Source organism: Hyperolius riggenbachi, chromosome 1 (assembly GCF_040937935.1).
Source record: "Hyperolius riggenbachi isolate aHypRig1 chromosome 1, aHypRig1.pri, whole genome shotgun sequence".
NCBI classification, from domain to species: Eukaryota; Metazoa; Chordata; class Amphibia; order Anura; family Hyperoliidae; genus Hyperolius; species Hyperolius riggenbachi.
The window spans coordinates 125,711,769-125,735,150 of NC_090646.1; the positions used below are offsets into that span (position 1 = coordinate 125,711,769).

General features: G+C 46.6%; 1 protein-coding gene across 1 annotated transcript in view; it reads left to right on the forward strand.

Moving 5' to 3' along the window:
• The window catches only part of GRXCR1 (glutaredoxin and cysteine rich domain containing 1), a 107,264-nt gene that overhangs the window by 73,005 nt on the left and 10,877 nt on the right, over nucleotides 1–23,382 (forward strand). Inside the window, exon 3 of the mRNA XM_068268230.1 lies at nucleotides 3,523–3,762. Coding sequence (XP_068124331.1) covers nucleotides 3,523–3,762 — 240 coding nt within the window. The remainder of the gene's footprint in view (nucleotides 1–3,522; nucleotides 3,763–23,382) is intronic.

Genomic DNA, 23,382 nt, shown 5'->3' on the forward strand with positions numbered 1-23,382 from the left:
TTTTTTGTTTAGTTTTTTGTAATAATGGAGAGGGGGGCTTCAGCCAACATTTTGCTGGATTCCAGAAAGAATGTCCCGCTATCGGTATTGGCAAGGTAAAAAAATCCAAGTTTTTATTTAGTACATCAAATGACACACAGATAAAAGCTCATGCGTATCAGAGCACTGCATGGCTCCTTAACCTCCTTGGCGGTAACCCCGTGTGTGACACGGAGTAAGCCGCCGGAGGGTGCCGCTCAGGCCCTGCTGGGCCGATTTACTTAATTTTTTTTTTGCTGGACGCAGCTAGCACTTTGCTAGCTGCGCCAGCACCCCGATCGCCGCCGCCGCGCGCCCGATCGCCGCTATCCGGTGCGGCGCGCGCCCCCCCCCCCCCAGACCCCGAGCGCTGCCTGGCCAATCAGTGCCAGGCAGCGCCGAGGGGTGGATCGGGTCTCCCAATGACGTCCCGACGTCGCTGACGTCGGTGACGTCATCCCGCCCCGTCGCCATGGCGACGGGGGAAGCCCTCCAGGAAATCCCGTTCTTTGAACGGGATTTCCTGATCGCCTATCGCCGGAGGCGATCGGCGGGGCTGGGGGGATGCCGCTGAGCAGCGGCTATCATGTAGCGAGCCCTCGGCTCGCTACATGATAAAAAAAAAAAAAAAATTAAAAAAAAACTGTTGCGCTTCCCCCTGGCGGTATTTTTCATACCGCCAAGGGGGTTAATCATAGCTTACTTATGGCTTACCTAATCATAACATTTTGCTGGGCAGGCCTACTTAGACCACTGTTAACTCAATGTAAATTTGGCTCCACCCATGATCACCACCACATTCTGGTGCGTGGCCATGCCCATTTTTCACCCAGGGTGCACAAAAGTATCCTAGATATCTAAGTATCATAACAATGCCCTTGGATGCAAGCTTTAATTATCACCTGATATTGCTTGGATGCTTCAGATGATACATTATTTGCACTGGCAGCTTTCTGATGAGTAAATAGATTAAATAGGAGAGCAGCAACATACCTTATCAAATGCAATAATGTAACCCTCATTAGCTTGAAGAGGATCTCCATCCTGAAATACAAAATCCTGCAGCGCTGCTGTAATTAGGAGTTATATTTACCTGCAGTGTCCATGAATTCGTCCCGAAACTCCTGTGTCACTCCACTTCCACCGCTTGGCCCTGCCTCCCCTCTCACCTCCGAGAAAAAACGCCAAGCTATTTACTGCATTAAATTGCAGAGGGTAGGTGGGGCCAGGCGTCGGAAGGGTAGTGATGCGGGGTCTTTGGGATGGCTTTGTGGGACAAGACACCACAGGTAAATATAACTTTTCATTACAGCAGCACTGCAGGATTTTGTATTTTAGGATGGAGATCCTTGTTACATTTTTCAAGAGGTAGGTCGCTACACAGAGCTTGTGCTGCCACTGACAGTAGAAGTTCAGTACTCAGAAAGGTGTTTTTTTAAATATTAAATCACAGTAATACAGTAATAATTAACTGATGCTTTACTGCTGTGGGTTACTTGAGATGGCCCGAACAGCTCGCCGGCGAGCAGTATTCTGCAAACATTGCCTGTTCCCATTCACTGTGACCAGCGAACATTTGGCGTGTTTGATTCGCCCCCTATACATCATCATTCAGCTAAACCTTGACCCCTTACCTCACAGTCAGCAAACACATGGCAGCCAATCAGCTAGCATCCCTTCCTGGAAATATCCCCACCCCCCTATCAAAAAGCAGTTGTGGAGGCCATATTGGATCAATTCTCTTCTGGCTGCTGACTGTTAGTGAGAGCAGGGTCAGACTTGCTGCAGCTAGGTAGGGAAAGTATTAGCTAGGCCTGTGTTCTTGTTCCTTACATGCTGTGAAAGCACTCCAAACAGCCCTTTTGAGGGCTAGCACATCAGTCTCCTGTGTTTTTTTTTTGTGTGTGTGTGACACCCCACAGCCCACTGACACCCAGAGCTTTGTGCACACTACTGCTGTTGCCTCACTAAGTTGCAGGCACAGAACCACTCCAATGCATTATTATTGTATTATATATGTATTCTGATAGTACTATTGCATTTCTCTGTGTGAGACACTCCACAGCCCACTGACACCCAGAGCTGTGCATACTGTGATTTCTGCCCATTAGGATTTAAAACTTGACTTTGCATCAACTTGATAATTTTTGGTGAGACTTTTGGCATGGATCCCCCTCCGGCATGCCCCCATCCAGGTATTAGATCACTTGAAACAACTTTTTCATCACTTTTGTGGAAACAATCTTTGTAGGTTTTAAAATTCGCCTGCCCATTGAAGTCTATGGCGGTTTGCCATATTCGCCTGTTCAAACATTTTTCGCGTTCGCGTTTGCCATCTCTATGGGTTACTGCACGCTGCTGCATCCTACTAATATTATAAATGGGAAAGTTCGGATGTTTGGATGTTTGTTACTCGATCATGCAAGAATGGCAGAACGGATTTGAATGAAATTTGGCACACACATAGTACATTACCTGGAATAAAGTATAGGATACTTTTTATTCCCATAACCAAAAAGTGGGCGGAGACAAATACAAATTTCACTCACTGGTAAAATGTAAACAGCAGCCATTCTTACATTGTTAATGGTAGGGTTCTCAAACTTTGCACAGTTGGTTACTGGGTGATTAATATTCAGAAAAGTGGGTGGAGCCTACAAAATCCAATCAAAAATTACCTATTGATTTTTCAGGGGAATATTTCATTGCTGCCATTCTTGCACTGTTAATGGCACAAGCCTCAAACCTGGTACAGTTGATCATTGGGTGACTGGGGTTTAAATTTATAACAGGTGGTGGAGCCACAAACAGCCAATATGATTTGTTTCATTTTAATGCAGGTTATTGATGCCAAAGACCGCAAAGCTCAAAAACTTGGTCATTGAGTAGTTGATTAATTGTATGTTAGGGTTAGGTGGGCGAAGCCAACTCCTGCCAAATACATAATCGGGCAATGCCAGTTCATCAGTAAGCGGAGAAAAATGCAAATTTCACTGAGAAAATGTAAACTTCAGCAATTCTTACACTGTTAATGGTAGGGTTCTCAAACATTGCACAATTGGTCACTGGGTGACTGGGATTAATATTCAGAAAAGTGGGCGGAGCCTACAAACGCCAATCAAATTTCACCTATTGATTTTCAAGGGGAATATTTAATTGCTGCCATTCTTGCACTGTTAATGGCACAAGCTACGTGCACTGTTAATCACCTGTACCTGGTACAGTTGGCCATTGGGTGATTGGGGTCCAAATTCAGAAAAGGGGTGTAGCCACATCCAATCAGATTTATTTTATTTCTATGCAAATTATTGATGCCAAAGACCGCAAAGCTCACACACTTGGTCATTAAGTAATTGAGTAATTGTGTATTAGGGTTAGGAAAAGTGGGCGGAGACAACACCGGCCAAATACATACCTGGGCAACACCGGGTGTCCAGCTAGTATTAAATAATCCCAAAAAGGTTTAAAGCATTTTACAGCATCTTTTTTTTTTTTTTTTTGCAGGCCTCCACCACACTGGAATATGGTCGAATAGTGATTTACACTACTAGCCTACGTGTGGTGCGAAATACATTTGAAAGGTGTGAAATGGTGAGGAAGATCTTTCAGAATCATAGGGTGAAGTTTGAAGAGAAGAACATCGCTCTGAACAGTGATTATGGAAAAGAACTGGATGACAGATGTCGCCGTGTGTGTGAAGCCCCCTCTTTACCTGTTGTATTCATTGACGGCCATTATCTCGGGGTGAGTGATTGTATCAATAGTACTGTATATTGATATCTGTAGCCAATAAAATATCACATGAAGGATGTATAGCAGATCATTGTAAATCTTGTTTTAGAACTCTTTTAAACAATGATGATAGCCCCCTATCTCATTACATAGGATCTGGAGCATTTCAATCCTCCTCTTTTCTATGAGAAGAGAGAAAACAAAAGAAAAAAAGGAGAAAAAATAACTGAAATGGTTAATACATTTATATGCTATTTCTCCTGGAGCCTTATCAGGAACTGTGCAACCTTATTTTGGGGCAAAAGCAGGCAGGATAACCATATGAGGAATACAGAGTTGAGAGTAGTGTTGGGCGAACAGTGTTCGCCACTGTTCGGGTTCTGCAGAACATCACCTTGTTCGGGTGATGTTCGAGTTCGGCCGAACACCTGATGGTGCTCGGCCAAACCGTTCGGCCGCATGGCCGAACTAAGAGCGCATGGCCGAACGTTCCCCGAACGTTCGGCTAGCGCTGTGATTGGCCGAACGGGTCACGTGGTTCGGACCCGAACGCGCTCTGATTGGCCGAACGGTCACGTGGTTCGGGTAAATAAATACCCGAACCACGTCATATCTCCGCCATTTCTCTGTGGGTTTAGCTTTGGGTAGGCAGGCAGGGTAGTTCGCTCTCCAGCCACGCTAGCCAGGGTCCCCCCCAGTCATTGTGTGTCGCTGCTGGGAACAGTAGTACACCGCTCGCTCAGCCACACTATATATAGCATTGTTTACTGCCACTGTGTACCTCGCTCAGCCACACTATATATAGCATTGTTTACTGCCACTCTGTGTACACGGCTCAGCCAGACTATATAGCATTGTGTGTACTGCCACTCTGTGTACACCACTCAGCCAGACTATATAGCATTGTTTACTGCCACTCTGTGTACACCGCTCAGCCAGACTATATAGCATTGTGTGTACTGCCACTCTGTGTACACCGCTCAGCCAGACTATATAGCATTGTGTGTACTGCCACTGTGTACCTCGCTCAGCCAGACTATATAGCATTGTGTGTACTGCCACTCTGTGTACACCGCTCAGCCAGACTATATAGCATTGTGTGTACTGCCACTCTGTGTACACCGCTCAGCCAGACTATATAGCATTGTGTGTACTGCCACTCTGTGTACACGGCTCAGCCAGACTATATAGCATTGTGTGTACTGCCACCCTGTGTACACCGCTCAGCCAGACTATATAGCATTGTGTGTACTGCCACTCTGTGTACACCGCTCAGCCAGACTATATAGCATTTTTTACTGCCACTCTGTGTACACGGCTCAGCCAGACTATATAGCATTGTGTGTACTGCCACTCTGTGTACACCGCTCAGCCAGACTATATAGCATTGTGTGTACTGCCACTCTGTGTACACCGCTCAGCCAGACTATATAGCATTGTTTACTGCCACTCTGTGTACACCGCTCAGCCAGACTATATAGCATTGTTTACTGCCACTCTGTGTACACCGCTCAGCCAGAATATATAGCATTGTGTGTACTGCCACTCTGTGTACACCGCTCAGCCAGACTATATAGCATTGTGTGTACTGCCACTCTGTGTACACCGCTCAGCCAGACTAAATAGCATTGTGTGTACTGCCACTCTGTGTACACCGCTCAGCCAGACTATATAGCATTGTGTGTACTGCCACTCTGTGTACACCGCTCAGCCAGACTATATTGCATTGTGTGTACTGCCACTCTGTGTACACCGCTCAGCCAGACTAAATAGCATTGTGTGTACTGCCACACTGTGTACACCGCTCAGCCAGACTATATAGCATTGTTTACTGCCACTCTGTGTCTGCTGGGAACAGTAGTACACCGCTCACCCGCCACTGTATAGCATTGTGCTCTGTGTCGCTGCTGGCACTGCTCACCCACCACTGTATAGCATTTCTGTACTGCCACTGTACTGCTGCCAGTCAGCGTGTACTTTAAGGATAAGTGAAATGAGGAAGAAATCCGGTGAAAGAGGGAGGGGCAAGGGAAGAGGTGTTTCCCCTGACGGTTCACGTACAGGCCACAGGGGAGCACCCAAGAAAACCCACTCAATACCGCCCATGTTGTCCAGGACAACAACCCTCACAAATCCAAAAGAACAGGACCAGATAATTACTTGGATGACCTCTCAAGCGTCCAGCAGTGGGTTAAGCAGCACCAGCACATCACGCACAAGGTCCGAGTCCTCAGCCAGTTACAAGGAGCCAGTGGGCACAAAGCTGACACAACCGGCAGCGACACCACGCACACAACTGCCAGATAACCAGTCCGATGAATTACCGCAGGACACAATGGGGTATTCGCAGGAGCTATTCCCAGGCCAACAAACTTCCACCTTTGAAAGGTCAATGGAGGAACAGCCAGAAATGTTGTGCCCGGATTCACAACCATTAACTGTGGGAAATGCACCGGGCACTGAAATACAAGGCGAGTCCGAGGACTTTGAAACCCAAATCCCAGAGCAAGTTGGGCAGGAGGGGTTGCAATTGCAGGAGGTCGGCCGAGAAGCTCTGGAAGACGACGTTGGAGGGAGCTGCGCAGAGGTTGTTCTGGGGAGCTCTACTCCACGGCGGCGGCCCCCCACAATGACATATGACGAGTTTGAGGAGATGGAAGAGGAGGGTATGGACAATGTGGACATAGACCCAGATTTTGTTTGTGAACGAGAACATCGCCGTCGTAGCAGCAGCACAGATGAGTCTGTTGAAGAACCCACTGCTGCACGAGTTCGCCTTGTGCCACAAGGTAGGCGGCGCGCAATTTCAGGCACCACAAGCGTGGAAGTTCAAGTGAGAGGCAAAAAAGGCGCAAACAGAAATCGCCAGCAAGGCAGGTGCTCCAAAGTCTGGGCTTTCTTTGAAGACTGCACTGAGGATGGTACTATAGCGATTTGCAAGGTGTGCAAGACCCGCCTGAGCAGGGGGAAAAGTATTAACAACCTCTCCACCACCAGCATGAGCCACCACATGCTATCCAAACATCCCACTCTGTGGGCAAACGCGGCAGGACAGGGTACCAGCAACACTGCCTCCCTTGGGTTCACCAGACTCACCACCAGACCCGCCTCAGCAGCAGCAGTAGCCCAGCCATTGCGTGGTTCACAACATTCACAAACATCAGACGACGCTGACACTGTCACCATCCGGAGTAGTGCTCTTGAGGTCTCCCAGTGTTCATCAAACACAACAACCAACAGCCCTTCCGTGTGCAGCGCTACGGTTCAGTTGTCTGTGTCGGAGATGTTTGAGCGCAAGAGGAAATTGCCAGCAAATGACCCCCGGGCCGTGGCAGTAACAGCCAGCATAGCCAAGCTTCTGGCCTGCGAAATGCTGCCATATCGAGTGGTGGAGACAAACAGCTTCAAGGGCATGATGTCAGTGGCCATCCCACGTTACGTGGTTCCCAGCCGCTACCACTTTGCGCGCTCTGCAGTGTCTGAGTTGCATGAGCACGTGGTCAGCAAAATAACCCGAAGCTTGAAGAATGCCGTTGCCTGCAAGGTTCACCTCACCACTGACACCTGGACGAGTGCGTTCGGCCAGGGTCGATACATCTCCCTTACCGCGCACTGGGTGAACCTTGTGGAGCCTGGCAGCGATTCCTCACCTGCTACGGCGCGGGTGTTGCCCACGCCGCAAACAGCTGCACCGCCGTCCCTCCCACTGGATAACAACAGCAGCACCTACCTCTCTGATTCCTTCTCCTCCAACGCATCTCAAAGCTGTACCTCATCCGGAAACGCTAACCCAGCACCAGCAGCAGTAGGATCGTGGAAGCAGTGCAGCACAGCTGTTGGCATGCGTCAGCAAGCGTTGCTGAAGCTGATCTGCCTTGGGGATAAGCAGCACACAGAGGAGGAAATTTGGAGGGGAATAAAGGAACAGACGGATTTGTGGCTGGCACCGCTGGACCTGAAACCGGGCATGGTTGTGTGTGATAATGGGAGTAATCTCATTCGCGCTTTAAGGTTGGCTAAGCTGACACACATCCCTTGCCTGGCGCACGTGATGAACCTAGTAGTTCAGCGGTTCCTGAGGACATACCCAGGCGTGGCCGATCTTCTGTTGAAGGTGCGTCGAGTGGCCAAACATTGTAGAAATTCCAGTACTGCTTCGGGGGCACTCGCCAAGATGCAGGAGCGCTTCAATCTCCCCCACCATCGCTTGCTGTGTGATGTCCCTACACGCTGGAATTCTACGCTGCACATGCTAGCCCGCTTTTGTGAGCAGAAGAGTGCAGTGGTCCAGTACATGACGGCGCAGTACAGAGGCGCATCCGGACAGCTGCCAAGCTTCTGTGGATCCGATTGGGCCAACATGTTGGACCTCTTCCAAGTCCTCCAAAATTTTGAGCAATCCACGTTGCTTGTGAGCAGTGACAACTCTTCAGTCAGCATTACCATACCACTGCTGTGTTTACTGAAGAGGTCAATGTTGAAAATCAAGGAAACAGCTGTCATGATGCAACTGGGGGAATCTGAAGGAGAAAACGATCAGCGTGATGGTACCAACATCAGGCCATCCGCCTCAGGAAACGCTGGCCCCAGCAGCTATGACGAAGAAGAGGAGGAGGAACAGCTGGAGTTGGAGCAGGAATTTCATGCCACCACTGACGAGGGCCAGAGCGGTGCACGTTGGACTTCCACAATTCAGCGCGAATGGTCAGCAGAAGCAGACCAGGAGGAAGGTGACGACTATGATGCATCACAACAACTATCACAACGCTCACAAGAGGATGATGAGGATTCTGGTAGGACTCTGGCACACATGGCTCAATTCATGCTAGACTGCATTGAACGCGACCCACGCATTGTGCGCATTCTGGACAACACCAATTACTGGGTTTATACCCTTCTGGATCCACGGTACAAACACAATGTTCCAAAACTGCTTGAAGAAAGAGTCAGACAGGTCAAAATGGAAGAATACCAGCAGGCCCTTGTGGAGACTTTAGAGAGGAGATTGACATCCTCCCCCTCCTCTAGCCAGTTGTATGCCAACAGACTGACTTCCGCAAACCCAGGACGACCAGGAGGGCAGCAAACAACGCAAGCCGCAGCTAGTGCCCAAAAGGGAATGGTATCCGCAGTGTCCTTGGAGTGGGAAAATTTTCTGACACCCATGCAGCAGCAGCCCACTGAACAGCAAGCGTGCAGATCCACCTCCAACACCGATCGCCTGGAGAAGATGGTCAATGACTACATGTCAGATGACGTAGCTGTGTCGAACAATCCATCTGCACCCTTCAACTATTGGGTATCGAAGCTAGACACCTGGCACGAACTGGCAATGTACGCAATAGAGGTGCTGGCTTGCCCAGCAGCCAGCGTTATATCGGAACGCTGTTTCAGTGCTGCCGGAGGCATCGTCACAGATCGGCGTATCCGCCTCTCCACAGAAAATGCAGACCGTCTGACTCAAATTAAAATGAATCAATCCTGGATTGGAAACGACTACGCAACACTCCAGGACCCCAACCAAGTAACATGACCAATGAACATCTGGGATGGTTCAGCGTTTCCGGTCCCTGTTTATTGAACCTCTCATCTGTATTACATTTATGACTGCATGGCGGCAAAAAGCATTGCTGCTATATCCGCACGCTTTTTGTCCTCATGCAAGGCCTGGGTTGTTGTGTCTCAAAAAGCATGGCCTTCTCCTCCTGCGCCTGCTCCTGTTCCATCACGTGTGCTGCTGCTGCTGCTGGGTTAGCGTTGCCGGTCCCTGTTTATGGAACCTCTTATCTTTATTACATTTATGACTGCATGGCGGTACAAAGCATGCTATCCGCACGCTTTTTGTCCCCATGCAAGGCCTGGGTTGTTGTGTCTCAAAAAGCATGGCCTTCTCCTCCTGCGCCTGCTCCTGTTCCATCATGTCTGCTGCTGCTGGGTTAGCGTTGCCGCGTGGTCCCTGTTTATTGAACCACTTATCTTTATTACATTTATGACTGCATGGCGGTACAAAGCATGCTATCCGCACGCTTCTTGTCCTCATGCAAGGCCTGGGTTGTTGTGTCTCACAAAGCGTGGCCTTCTCCTCCTGCGCCTCCTCCAGTTCCATCACGTCTGCTGCTGCTGGGTTAGCGTTGCCGCGTGGTCCCTGTTTATTGAACCACTTATCTTTATTACATTTATGACTGCATGGCGGTACAAAGCATGCTATCCGCACGTTTCTTGTCCTCATGCAAGGCCTGGGTTGTTGTGTCTCAAAGCGTGGCCTTCTCCTCCTGCGCCTCCTCCTGTTCCATCACGTGTGCTGCTGCTGCTGCTGCTGGGTTAGCGTTGCCGGTCCCTGTTTATGGAACCTCTTATCTTTATTACATTTATGACTGCATGGCGGTACAAAGCATGCTATCCGCACGCTTCTTGTCCTCATGCAAGGCCTGGGTTGTTGTGTCTCACAAAGCGTGGCCTTCTCCTCCTGCGCCTCCTCCTGTTCCATCACGTCTGCTGCTGCTGGGTTAGCGTTGCCGCGTGGTCCCTGTTTATTGAACCACTTATCTTTATTACATTTATGACTGCATGGCGGTACAAAGCATGCTATCCGCACGCTTCTTGTCCTCATGCAAGGCCTGGGTTGTTGTGTCTCACAAAGCGTGGCCTTCTCCTCCTGCGCCTCCTCCTGTTCCATCACGTCTGCTGCTGCTGGGTTAGCGTTGCCGCGTGGTCCCTGTTTATTGAACCACTTATCTTTATTACATTTATGACTGCATGGCGGTACAAAGCATGCTATTCGCACGCTTCTTGTCCTCATGCAAGGCCTGGGTTGTTGTGTCTCAAAGCGTGGCCTTCTCCTCCTGCGCCTCCTCCTGTTCCATCACGTGTGCTGCTGCTGGTGCTGGGTTAGCGTTACCGGTCCCTTTTCCTGGAACCTCTTCTCTGTATTACATTTATGACTGCATGGCGAAAAAAAGCATGTTACCTGTGCAAAGAAACATGACATTTTCCACATTTAAAAGACAGTTTTTCCTTTGAAACTTTACAATCAATTTTCTCAAAAACTATAAGCTCTTTTTCAAATATTTTTTTCCTCTTGTACCCACTCCCAAGGTGCACATACCCTGCTAATTTGGGGTATGTAGCATGTAAGGAAGCTTTACAAAGCACGAAAGTTCGGGTCCCCATTGACTTCCATTATGTTCGGAGTTCGGCGCGAACACCCGAACATCGCGGCGATGTTCGGCGAACGTTCGCGAACCCGAACATCTAGGTGTTCGCCCAACACTAGTTGAGAGACATGTTTTTGTTAGGCCAGACCACAATTCTGCTTTAAAACAATATAGAAAGTTCAAGTAGATAAATATAATATTTAAACTTATTTCTACAGCTCAGTAAAAAGTACAAATCAATTCAAAGTAAGAAAAAGGGCAGGTAAGAATCTAAACTGTAAGGGCTGAAACCCACTAGGAACCCATCGTTTTTGGCAGTGTTTTGTGATCGATTGCAATCACTACCGATTTCCCAAAATGCCAATATAAGTGGATGCAGCAGATCCCACTAGAGCTATTGTAATTAGGGAAATGGCAATTGCAGAACATGCAGCATTTTGGGAGTGTTTCCATTTTAATGTATTGTATAGGAGCATGGAAACCGCTTTCAAAATCGCTTACAAAGCCCTACTACAAATATCTAGTGATTGCGATAGCACTTTGTAGTGGGTTCCAGACCTTATAGAGGTTACACATACACAGAATACTTCCAATAAACACTGCATTTTTGCCTAACAAAATTAGGGGTAAGGTTCTTGCCATTCTTGGGAATCACATGTTGTTCACATTTCCCTCTGCTATTTTCTATCAAACAGCTTTCGGCTTTTTCTGCACCACGCATATGCACCTAATTATGATATATATTTGCTGAAATAAAGAAAATTGCAAATAAACATGGAAAATTGTGTAAAGGAAAATGTGGTAGCACGTGTAAGCGACAGAAATCCTGAATCCCCCCCCCCCCCAAAAAAAAAATGCGAGAACAAGCGTGTTCCCTGCCTAGTAGCATTTTTAAATTCTGTTTAACAAAGTCACCATCCAGTAGTTCAGATCAACCGACTGAGCGTCCCAGAGCTTCAACCAACTCCTTGATAGCTTGGCCAACACATCATATAAAACATGAAGAGAGGGCACATAGCAAAACCCAGTAATCATATATTTCCCATCACCATTCACCATTCAAAAGTGATTGTAAACACCACCTCGTGCAGGGACACACTCCCCCCAATGCACCCGCACTCACCCAGTCAGCCTCCAACCAATCCGGAGGTCTGGATATATGGCATAGACAGGGGGTATGGCAAATCTCACTTCCAGTTACAAGGTAATCTAAAAACTTAAAAAGCGCCAGATAATGTAAAACCTTTTAATATCTTTCAAAAGTAAAAGAGTAGCACTCACAAGCGTGGAAGATCATAAAGCATTTGATACATATGCAGACTGCGTTCCCGGGTAGACGATCGCACACACGCCACCCCTGATGAGTCAGTTCCTGTTAGGCTTGGTGGTGTATTCTCCACAGTCAGCATGCAACGCATGAGCTGACGTGAAGGAGGTACACACACTAGCACAAGGAAACAGGCTATCCCTAGTATAGTGGAGGGGAGGACTGACTCCAATAGGAGATTGTGGCGCACAGAGCCGGTGCAGATCCGACAGCCACAAACAATACTTTCGCTATAACGTCTCAGCGCAAAGTAGCGCTGAGCGCATAAACCAGAACTGAGGAGATCAGGACAGGTAAACAGAATGAACGCTTGCTAGCTAGCCGTTTCTTAGTGACAGCAACGTCCACAACAAGACAGACTGGAATGAGGCAGCCAATGCGTTTGCAGCGATGGCGTGCCTCACAAAGACAGGACAGGATAGTCAGGAAATAGCAGGATCAAGATAGATGAACGTAACACAGACAAAAATACAATAAGTATGTTTTCCTAGCGTATTACAATTACAGCTATCAATGAAACTATTTGTAACGTCTGACTAGCATATGTATATATCGGCAATGAACCGATATATGACATAAGCAGGAACACTGACTAGGGCTGGAGCAATACAGGGAACAGGACTCAGAAGGATTCGCTATCTCTTCGCAGAGATGAACGCAATCCACAAACGGTAACAGCACAGGATTCAGAAGGATTCGTTATCTCTTCGCAGAGATGAACGCAATCCACAAACAGAACCAGGAGCAGGATAACTAACTCAGCACGGGTGATCACGATACGCGCAAACTACCAAAACGTGCTGGAAAGCTGACTAACTGAACACAGGATATAAACAGTTCGTGTACGTATACATCAGCGACACTGATGTATCAACGTAACACGAATACAAGGAAAATAATAAACGTGCTGGTATGCATATATATTGGCAATGAACCAATATATGATGCAAGACCAGCAAAGTATCTTTAGAACAAGAAACACGATCTGGGGCCGAAGCAACAGCAAGACAGGCTTAAACTGAAGCTATGATAACCCGAGGAGTCCTGCAGGAAGCAGATCTTTATACTGAGGTCATCCAATGGGAGCAGACATGCAGATTCCCACACAGGTGAATGATAATCAGTCACAAGCTGACAGCAGGGAAAGGCAGACAAAGCTATGCAGCTTGCATGGAAAGAAATCAGAACTGCCTGAGCTGCAGCACTACTACTGCCAGCAGCACCTGCTGCAGCAGCGATCATGACAGTACCTCCCCCTTTAAAGGCGGATACCAGACGCCTCTCAAAACTGACATTCCCAAGGAGACAACCTAACTGATAATTCATGATGACCGGGACAGCCCGGCAAGACCAAATTCCAGAATGAGTCATCACAAGACTGGACCCATCAGAACCAGAACCTACTGAACCATGCCCATCAGTACTACAAGTCTCAGTGTGACACCCATCAGAACCATGATTTCCAGAAGAAAGCCCCCAAAGCTCTCTGAGCGATACCCACTGCCAGAGCCGGGACAAGGTCCTCCAGCACCCAAGGCTGAGACACCAAAGTGCGCCCCTCTATCCCTCCCACCCCAGCCGTCACACACTGATTGCTATTAGACTAAGAGGCGCCACAGGGCCCCCAACCTCCCCAACACCTTAATATCTAGTTATCTGGCTTGCAATCACTCCCATGTATCCCCTTTTCTTATTTCTTTCTGCTTCAAACACAATTAGGAATGACAGCTGAATGAATTCTGCGCCCCCTCCTACACTGCGCCCTGAGGCTGGAGCCTCTCCAGCCTCTGCCTCGGCCCGGCCCTGCCCACTGCCTTCCAGGGACCGTCCAAAAATGCCAAAGCCTTTGCAATGCCCACCGGAACTGTCTTTACCAACACAAAACCCACTGTTGAACCAGTCCAAGGTACCAGGACAAGCTTCCTCAGAGATCTCCCAGAACACTTTGAAGCTCCAAAGAGATCCCAAAAGGTCAGAACGCCCTTTAGGCTCACATGGAGATCTATCAAGAACCCCCATGGAACCTATGGCAATTCCCGAGTCAGGGTTACAAGGACAAACATCAAGATCAGGGCTTTCAGGGACCAGAACCATCTCTGGGCATGCAGGCAGACTGGCAACATCAGAACATGTCTCCCCTAAGGAAGCATCTGAGTACGCTAACATCTTAGACACACTTGGGCATTCTGGCACACAAAGCACATCTGGGCACACTGGCACAAGAGAAACCTCTGGGCATGTCAAGGAACTGTGAACCTCAGGGTCAGCCAAGATAGGACCGAAACCAGGACTGGACAAAAATTCATCATGACTAGACTTCACAAGCACTGGACTCTCACTAAAGAATGCAGGAACAGACTTGGATGTCGCTGATTCTAGCAAGGTTATTAACAAATCAGGTTCAGGGGCATAAACAAGACAGGACAAGTCTTCTGATGTATGAACTGAGCTAGATAGGGATTCCACAACTTCTTCTGGACTGGACAGAGACTCATCTAGTACCTGGGATTGGGGCTCCAAAGTAGCTGCAAAACAAGTCAATATTACAGCATCCCCCACTGAACTGGGCAAATCTGAGGAATTCCCTGGACAGGAAGGGAACTCCGGAATCTCTGCCACACCGGCCAGAGAATCAGAATTATCCATGTTACAGGGCAAGACTTCTGAAACATTCAGAGGACAGGGCTGGAGTTCCTCGGCTGTTACAACACTGGAGAGGGACTCAACAACATTGGTTAAATCAGACTGTGTACAGGGCAAGGTATCTAAGACACTTGCTGACGAGGACAATATTTCAATGACTTCTGCTTCATCAGATAAAGATTCATCAAGTTTATTTAGAGTGGACTTTAATTCTAAGACAGCTGCTAAACAAGTGAATATTGCTGCAACACCCACTGAGGTAAGCAGTGCCTCAGAGTCTTCTGCTAGAGGGTTTGAAGTATCCAAAGTACTGGGTGAAGCATAGGACTCTGCGACTCCAGCTTCACTGGACAGGATCACTAAACAGTCCATATTGCAGGGCAAAACCATGGAAGCACCTGCTGGACAGCATAAGGATTCTGTGACCTGAGCTTCATAGGAGAGATCTACTGCACAATTCATGGTACAGGGCAAATTTACTGGAACATTTTCTGAACAAGGTAATAATTCTGCGATTTCAGGTTCACATAGCAGATGCTCTGAGCTATTCACGGAACTAGAGCGAGGTGTAGAAACAGGAAGATCAAGACACAATGTTTGCGCATCTGAATCACCATTCATTTGTAAAATTAGGAAATTCAGATGCTGGGGTTTTGAGGTTTCTAGGCAGGATTGCTGGGATTCAGAAGATAATGTAATGCATCTATTGGCATCTGCTGGATCAGACAGGAGTTGAACTTTATTAACACAGGAAGTGTTTGCAGAGGCAGGCAAGATTTTTCTGATGTCTGTTTCACTGAACAAAGAGTCATGAGTACTGGCTAGGCTGGACTCAGAAGTCAGCAGGACCTCTGGATTCTCTGCTGAGAAATTTGTGCAGGGCAAGGTTAAGAAAGTATCAGTGGCTTCTGTTTTACTGGGAAGTAACACTGAGTTATCCATGGTACAGGGTGGAATTGCAGGAACTTCAATTTCACACAAAAAGAGCTCCGAATCACCTGCTGAATCAGCCAAAGGTGCTGAAGCAGGCGGGTCAGAACGCCAAATTTGCGAATTCGGAGTCACATAAAAATCATCCAAAATCAGTTCCCACACATCAATCAATGGAGCCACAAAGTCATACCTACACACACCAATCTCTATTAGGTTATAGGCCGACTTAATGCATGCATTCAATACGAATTCACTTTTTGCACTGTAAAATTGACAAAATGAACTTGAATCATTCTTCCATTCACAGACCAGGGCTTCCATCTCTCCCTTCTCGAATGGGGGATCTCATGCATACTTAGCTGAACATTCAGGCTGATCTCAGTTTGCAGATATGATTGTGGCAGGGACATGTATTGGGTTAATTAGCAGGTGATTGGCAGATTCCTTATTCTTAAGAATCTCCAATACCTGTAGCAAGTGTTGAACTGTAGTGTATGCAAACTTCCCTTGGTTCACAAATAAGTTGATTTGTTCAATACTCTGTAATATCTCCTCATAATCATACTCAGATAATTCTTTTAAACAAAAATCTTTATTTTCCCTAGCCAGTGATGAAAGTTCATTAGTAGTTTCATAAGTCCATTTAACTCCCCTGAAAGACAATTGCATTTCATTATCTGTTAATGGCAGAATCTCATTATAGGTCTCAGTCGCTAAGGATAACGACTCTGCAGATCGGACACGTTTCTTAGAACGTTTGCATTTTGCCTTAGACCCTGCTGCCTTTGGTGATTTATTCAAAGCTGCAGGAAAATTATCAGGAACACTCTCTGCTTGCTGATCATTTTTGCAAACAATTGAAGGGGCAGCTGATTGGCCTGCTGCCAGGAGTTCATTTAGAGGAAAAGGCAATGGATCTATGCGCAACCAGTTATGGATCACAAACGCTAGAAATTCCAGCGGTCTCTCTTTCAAATCGGAATGATCGAGAACATCGTAAGCCCACTGGAACAATTGCCCTTTAAACAAAATATAAACTAGCTGGAGTGCCCAGGTTGAAACAGGAGTCGCTTGGAGATCGGGATTGGCCAGGAACCTGGCACATTCAGAGAAAAACTCATTTTCTGTTTCAGAGCTAAGTTCTTCAAATTTCTTAAAGGAACAGGAACCATAATTAACAGTGTCATAGTTTCTGGGAATCCCCCCCCCCCCCACAATGGGGATTGGTAATGGGGATATCATAATGTAAGGCTTGGTGGTGTATTCTCCACAGTCAGCATGCAACGCATGAGCTGACGTGGAGGAGGTACACACACTAGCACAAGGAAACAGGCTATCCCTAGTATAGTGGAGGGGAGGACTGACTCCAAAAGGAGATTGTGGCGCACAGAGCCGGTGCAGATCCGACAGCCACAAACAATACTTTCGCGATAACGTCTCAGCGCAAGGTAGCGCTGAGCTCATAAACCAGAACTGAGGAGATCAGGACAGGTAGACAGAATGAACGCTTGCTAGCTAGCCGCTACTTAGTGACAGCAAGCGTCCACAACAAGACAGACTGGAATGAGGCAGCCAATGCGTTTGCAGCGATGGCGTGCCTCACAAAGACAGGACAGGATAGTCAGGAAATAGCAGGATCAAGATAGATGAACGTAACACAGACAAAAATACAATAAGTATGTTTTCCTAGCGTATTACAATTACAGCTATCAATGAAACTATTTGTAACGTCTGACTAACATATGTATATATCGGCAATGAACCGATATATGACATAAGCATGAACACTGACTAGGACTGGAGCAATACAGGGAACAGGACTCAGAAGGATTTGCTATCTCTTCGCAGAGATGAACGCAATCCACAAACGGTAACAGAACAGGATTCAGAAGGATTCGTTATCTCTTCGCAGAGATGAACGCAATCCACAAACAGAACCAGGAGCAGGATAACTAACTCAGCACGGGTGATCACGATACGCGCAAACTACCAAAACGTGCTGGAAAGCTGACTAACTGAACACAGGATATAAACAGTTCGTGTACGTATACATCAGCGACACTGATGTATCAACGTAACACGAATACAAGGAAAATAATAAACGTGCTGGTATGCATATATATTGGCAATGAACCAATATATGATGCAAGACCAGCAAAGTATCTTTAGAACAAGAAACACGATCTGGGGCCGAAGCAACAGCAAGACAGGCTTAAACTGAAGCTATGATAACCCGAGGAGTCCTGCAGGAAGCAGATCTTTATACTGAGGTCATCCAATGGGAGCAGACATGCAGATTCCCACACAGGTGAATGATAATCAGTCACAAGCTGACAGCAGGGAAAGGCAGACAAAGCTATGCAGCTTGCATGGAAAGAGATCAGAACTGCCTGAGCTGTAGCACTACTACTGCCAGAAGCACCTGCTGCAGCAGCGATCATGACAGTTCCCTGATGAAATGCATAGGGCGGAGCTATGTCACGTGACCGGCAGAATGAGGAAGCAGCGTGTAACGCTGGAGGGTCATACTTTCTGACCAGCCAGCACAACAAGGCTGAGAGCTGAATTATGGAAGAGGCTACCCTGGCTGCCTAGAGGAACTGCAGCTCTGGGCTTCTGATAAGACGCAATGGCAGCGCAGTACGATGTTGCGCTGCTCTTGCGATAGCAAACATTAAGACAGATACAAGACAGACTGAAGTGAGGTAGCCAATAGCATCCACAGCAATGGCTACCTGCAAGGACAGGACTAGGAAGACAGAGACTGACAGAATGAATGCTTGCTAAACTAATCACTATCTCAGTGACAGCAAGCATTCACAAAGACAAGAGTGAGGTAACCAATAGCAACCACAGCAATGGCTACCTGGCAAGGACAGGATAGAATAGTCAGGAAATAGCAGAATCAAAAGGCAGGCAAATGTAATACATAGACAAATATACAATAGATATCATATCCTAGCGTATTACAATTTACAGCTATCAATGAAACTACAACGACTGACTAACATATGTATATATCGGTGATGAACCGATATATAACATAAGCAAGTAACACTGGCTAGGATCAGGAGCAAGGCTAGGTAATGCAAAATCTCTATACTAGAAGGAGTACGTATATATGTCCCCGTGGGAAATATATAATGTAGCTCCACAGGATTAACTGAACTAAGACAAGGAATATATTTTACAATATCAAGGGACCCAGTAACAGCCTAGAGAGAGCTGAAACTATGACAGGCGGAGCACGCTTGCAGGAAGCAAACCTTTATACTGAGGTCATCCAATGAGAGCAGAGATGCAAATCTCCACACAGCTGAATGATAATCACTCAATCCTGTGCTGGCCTGAACACCATTTGCCAGCTGAAAGACCATCATAACAAATGTATGCAGTGCTATGCAAGCACATGCATGCAGGAAATCCAGGGCTAACCATTAGTGGAATAATGACAGCATTCTGAGCTGTCCAGAACTGCAGAGCAATTGCAAATGATAAATTGACTCACTGCAAATGCACAACCTAATGCAGACTGACAATCCAGAACTGTCCATTTGCGGATCCACCTGCAATGGACAGAACACGTCACAGGAGGAATCCTAACAGAGTGATCGGCTACCCGGGACCGCAGTCTGCATATGTATTAAATGCTTTATGATCTTCCACGCTAGTGAGTGCTACTCTTTTACTTTTTAAAGATATTAAAAGGTTTTACACTATCTGGCGCTTTTTAAGTTTTTAGATTACCTTGTAACTGGAAGTGAGATTTGCCATACCCCCTGTCTATGCCATATATCCAGACCTCCGGATTGGTTGGAGGCTGACTGGGTGAGTGCGGGTGCATGGGGGGGAGTGTGTCCCTGCACGAGGTGGTGTTTACAATCACTTTTGAATGGTGAATGGTGATGGGAAATATATGATTATTGGATTATGCTATGTGCCCTCTCTTTTCATGTTTTATGTAACGTGTTGGCCAAGCTATCAAGGAGTCGGTTGAAGCTCTGGGACGCTCAGTTGGTTGATCTGAACTACTGGATGGTGACTTTGTTAAACTGAACTTGTGTTGTTTTGAGCCGTGAGCGCTTCTGAACTTTGTATACATTGATCTATAGGCAACTTACAGTATTGTCATTTATCAGTGCGCTTCACATATTGCCACAATTTTTTCCATAAGTGCAGACGTTTCCTTTTTAAGCATTTTTAAATTGTAGGAGAGTCTGTCTTGCATTACAGCCTATATCAGTCATGGCTAACCGTGGAACTCCAGCTGTGAAAAAACTACAAATCCCATCATGCCTCTGCCTCCCAGAGTTATGCTTAGAGCTGTCAGAGTATTGCAATGCCTCATGGGACTTGTAGTTCCACCACAGCTGGAGTGCCAAGGACAGCCATCATTGACCTATATTCTATCAAACAATATGACCAGTCTGGATTTTTTTTTTACATGTAATTCTTGAACATATTTTGCATGAATATGTGTATATTTTGTTTTTGGCGTGATCTTATTTATGACATACTGTATGTGCATTTATTTATGCATTTTTGATGTGTGATGGTATGACACATTGTAGGCACTTTACCTAAAGAAGTTGTTTTGGATTTGCAAAATGGTTTGTTTAGGTACCAGTCATGGGCGTAGCAATCACCCCTGCGACCCCTGCCATTGCAGAGCGACCCAGATGCTTTGGGGGCCCCTCTGCCTCCCTCACCCCAACCGCAAGTGCAGCTAGTTAGCAAAAAAACTCTGTTTGCTCATGTAAAAGATATGAGGGTGGAGAAATTCTCTCCCAGATTGTAGGCCTCGGGTCTACCTGGAATCAAAACAGATTATGCATGCATAATTGAGAGTGGACGGTATAATTCTCTGCCCCAGAAAGGTCAGGGATAGCTTTTTATTAAAGGGATACTGTAGGGGGGTCGAGGGAAAATGAGTTGAACTTACCCGGGGCTTCTAATGGTCCCCCGCAGACATCCTGTGCCCGCGCAGCCACTCACCGATGCTCCGACCCGCCTCCGGTTCACTTCTGGAATTTCAGACTTTAAAGTCTGAAAACCACTGCGCCTGCGTTGCCGTGTCCTCGCTCCTGCTGAGGTCACCAGGAGGGTTCTGCGCAGGCACAGACCATACTGGGCCTGCGTAATACGCTCCTGGTGACATCAGCGGGAGCGAGGACACAGCAACACAGGTGCAGTGGTTTTCAGACTTTAAAGTCTGAAATTCCAGAAGTGAACTGGAGACGGGGCCGGAGCATCGATGAGTGGCTGCGCGGGTACCGGATGTCTACGGGGGACCATTAGAAGCCCCGGGTAAGTTCAACTCATTTTCCCCCGACCCCGCTACCGTATCCCTTTAAGCTTATGACGTAATGTAATCACATGTTAATATGACGTATAAAATGGGTTGTCTTATGGATATACATAGTCCATATAAAAGAATAATTGCTGAACATGCTAGATTAATGTTAGATTGTCCATTGGTTAGTGAAATCTGCTGGTATAAGCATTCTTCTGGTTAAGTAATGTCTGTTGCTGTCTTTTCATAATCTTGTGATTGTCCAGTTCTAACAAACAGCAAGCTAAGCAGGAGGAGATGCTTCTTCCAATCATAGGAATAGAAGTATAGATTGATCTGATACACATTTGAAGGAAAAACAACTTATTTGATGAACATCAGCATATCTATACATTTTTGGTTATATACAGTATATGATTAAATGTATTTCCCTACATTTAATCAGAAGTTTTTAGGTTAAATACAGATTGAGTGTGCATAAGAAATGACATTGAATTATATAGTCCATGGGCCTCTCGACAAAAACAAAAATGTGCAGCAATATGTGTAATTTTTTTCCCGCTTCCAGACACAGCAGAACACTCTCTGCTGCCATTCCCCGGCTTTCGGTCACGTGACCCACATGGGGTTCGGGGACCAAGGGGGCCGATGCTATAATTTTTGCAAGGGGGCCCTATTAAGTCTACTTATGCTCCTGGTACCAGTAAAGTCTTCTTAAAAATATTTGATTCCACACACACTTAATCTATGGTTGCTATTAGCGACCATTTTGGTGAGTAGAACCACAGGTGTCCATAGAAAATTTTCCAGGGGGGGAGGTTATGTCTTTGAACCACAAAAGCATGACAGGTTTGCAAAAATTAGCCGAATATGGATTTTAGGGAAAAATATATGAATTAAAGTCATCAGAGAGGTTATGAAAATTTACTGTAACTGTTTACAATCATGTTGTTTGCTATACTAATACAATTGTTGATTAATTGTTGATTAATTAATTGTTAATTCATTTTTAAAAGATACTGGTGCTGATTTAACCACTTGAGGACCACAGTGTTAACCTCCCCTAAAGACCAGGCCCTTTTTCATGATATTGGCCACTGCAGCTTTAATGCCAAGCTGCAGGGCCGTACAACTCAGCACACAAGTGATTCCCCACCCCTTTTCTCCCCACCAACACAGCTCTCTGTTGGGGGGGTCTGATCGCCCCCCCCCTATGTTTTTTTTTTAAAATATTTATTTGATTATTTTCACTGTTTCTTTCTTTCTCCCCCCCCCCTCCCTCCCCCCGCCAACCAATCAGCGTCATTGGCTGTCATAGGCTTCAACCTATGACAGCGGATCACTTCCACACTGACAGAGGGGACAGGCGTGTCACACGGCTGTCCCCAGTACAGCGCTGCTGCAGATCGCAGCGCTGTACAAAGTAATTAGATAGCGGTTTTGCCGTCAAACAGTCTCCCAAGCGGCGATCGCCGCTGGGAGACTGAAGGCGGAGTGGAGCCTGCACACAATCTCCTGCTAGCGCCATAGACGGCCGTTCACACCAATCGGCATGGAGCGGTCCTGGGGCTGCCGCACTGCTCACGTCAATTGGCGTGGAGCAGTCGGCAAGTAGTGGGCAAATGTCCTTTCCTTGTTCTGGATAGCACAACCTGTAATATGTGCTCAATACAAACAATGTTAGTGTAAGGCAAATAGCTTCAAACACGTAATAGATCTGATTTTTACCTGTTAGGAAAAAAAAATAGATACTTACCTCAGTAAAAGAAAGCCTATGGATAGCCCAGAGGCTTGTCGCCGGATACTCCTGATCCACCATTCAAGCATTGGGGCCCTCGAAGCATAATTAGAACAAACTGTCCTGGTAGCCAGGGAGAATGTGCAAAAAAATGATATCTGTAAAGAATTTGGTCATTTTGCCATTTGGTCCATGAATCATTGAGTGCCGGGTCCCCGGCCACAAGAGGGACGCACACACTAAACGGCTGACTCCTAAACGAACAGCCCACCAAAACCAGATGAGTCCCATCCTGAATTCTGTTGTCAGCGGTAGATCTCCTGCACCTCTGCCCCTGGTCCAACCTCTGTAAATGGTACAGCACACATTAATCAGCTAAGCCAAACATACATTTTGTGGCAGATAAAAGAAAATGGCATTTACCAGTGTTTCTCAACATTTTATTGGTATGTACCCCTTTAAAAACCCTGTACTCACCAAGTACCCCCCTAGCATAGTAAACATTATCACAAATACCCCTTCTCAAATATATATTAAATCGTGG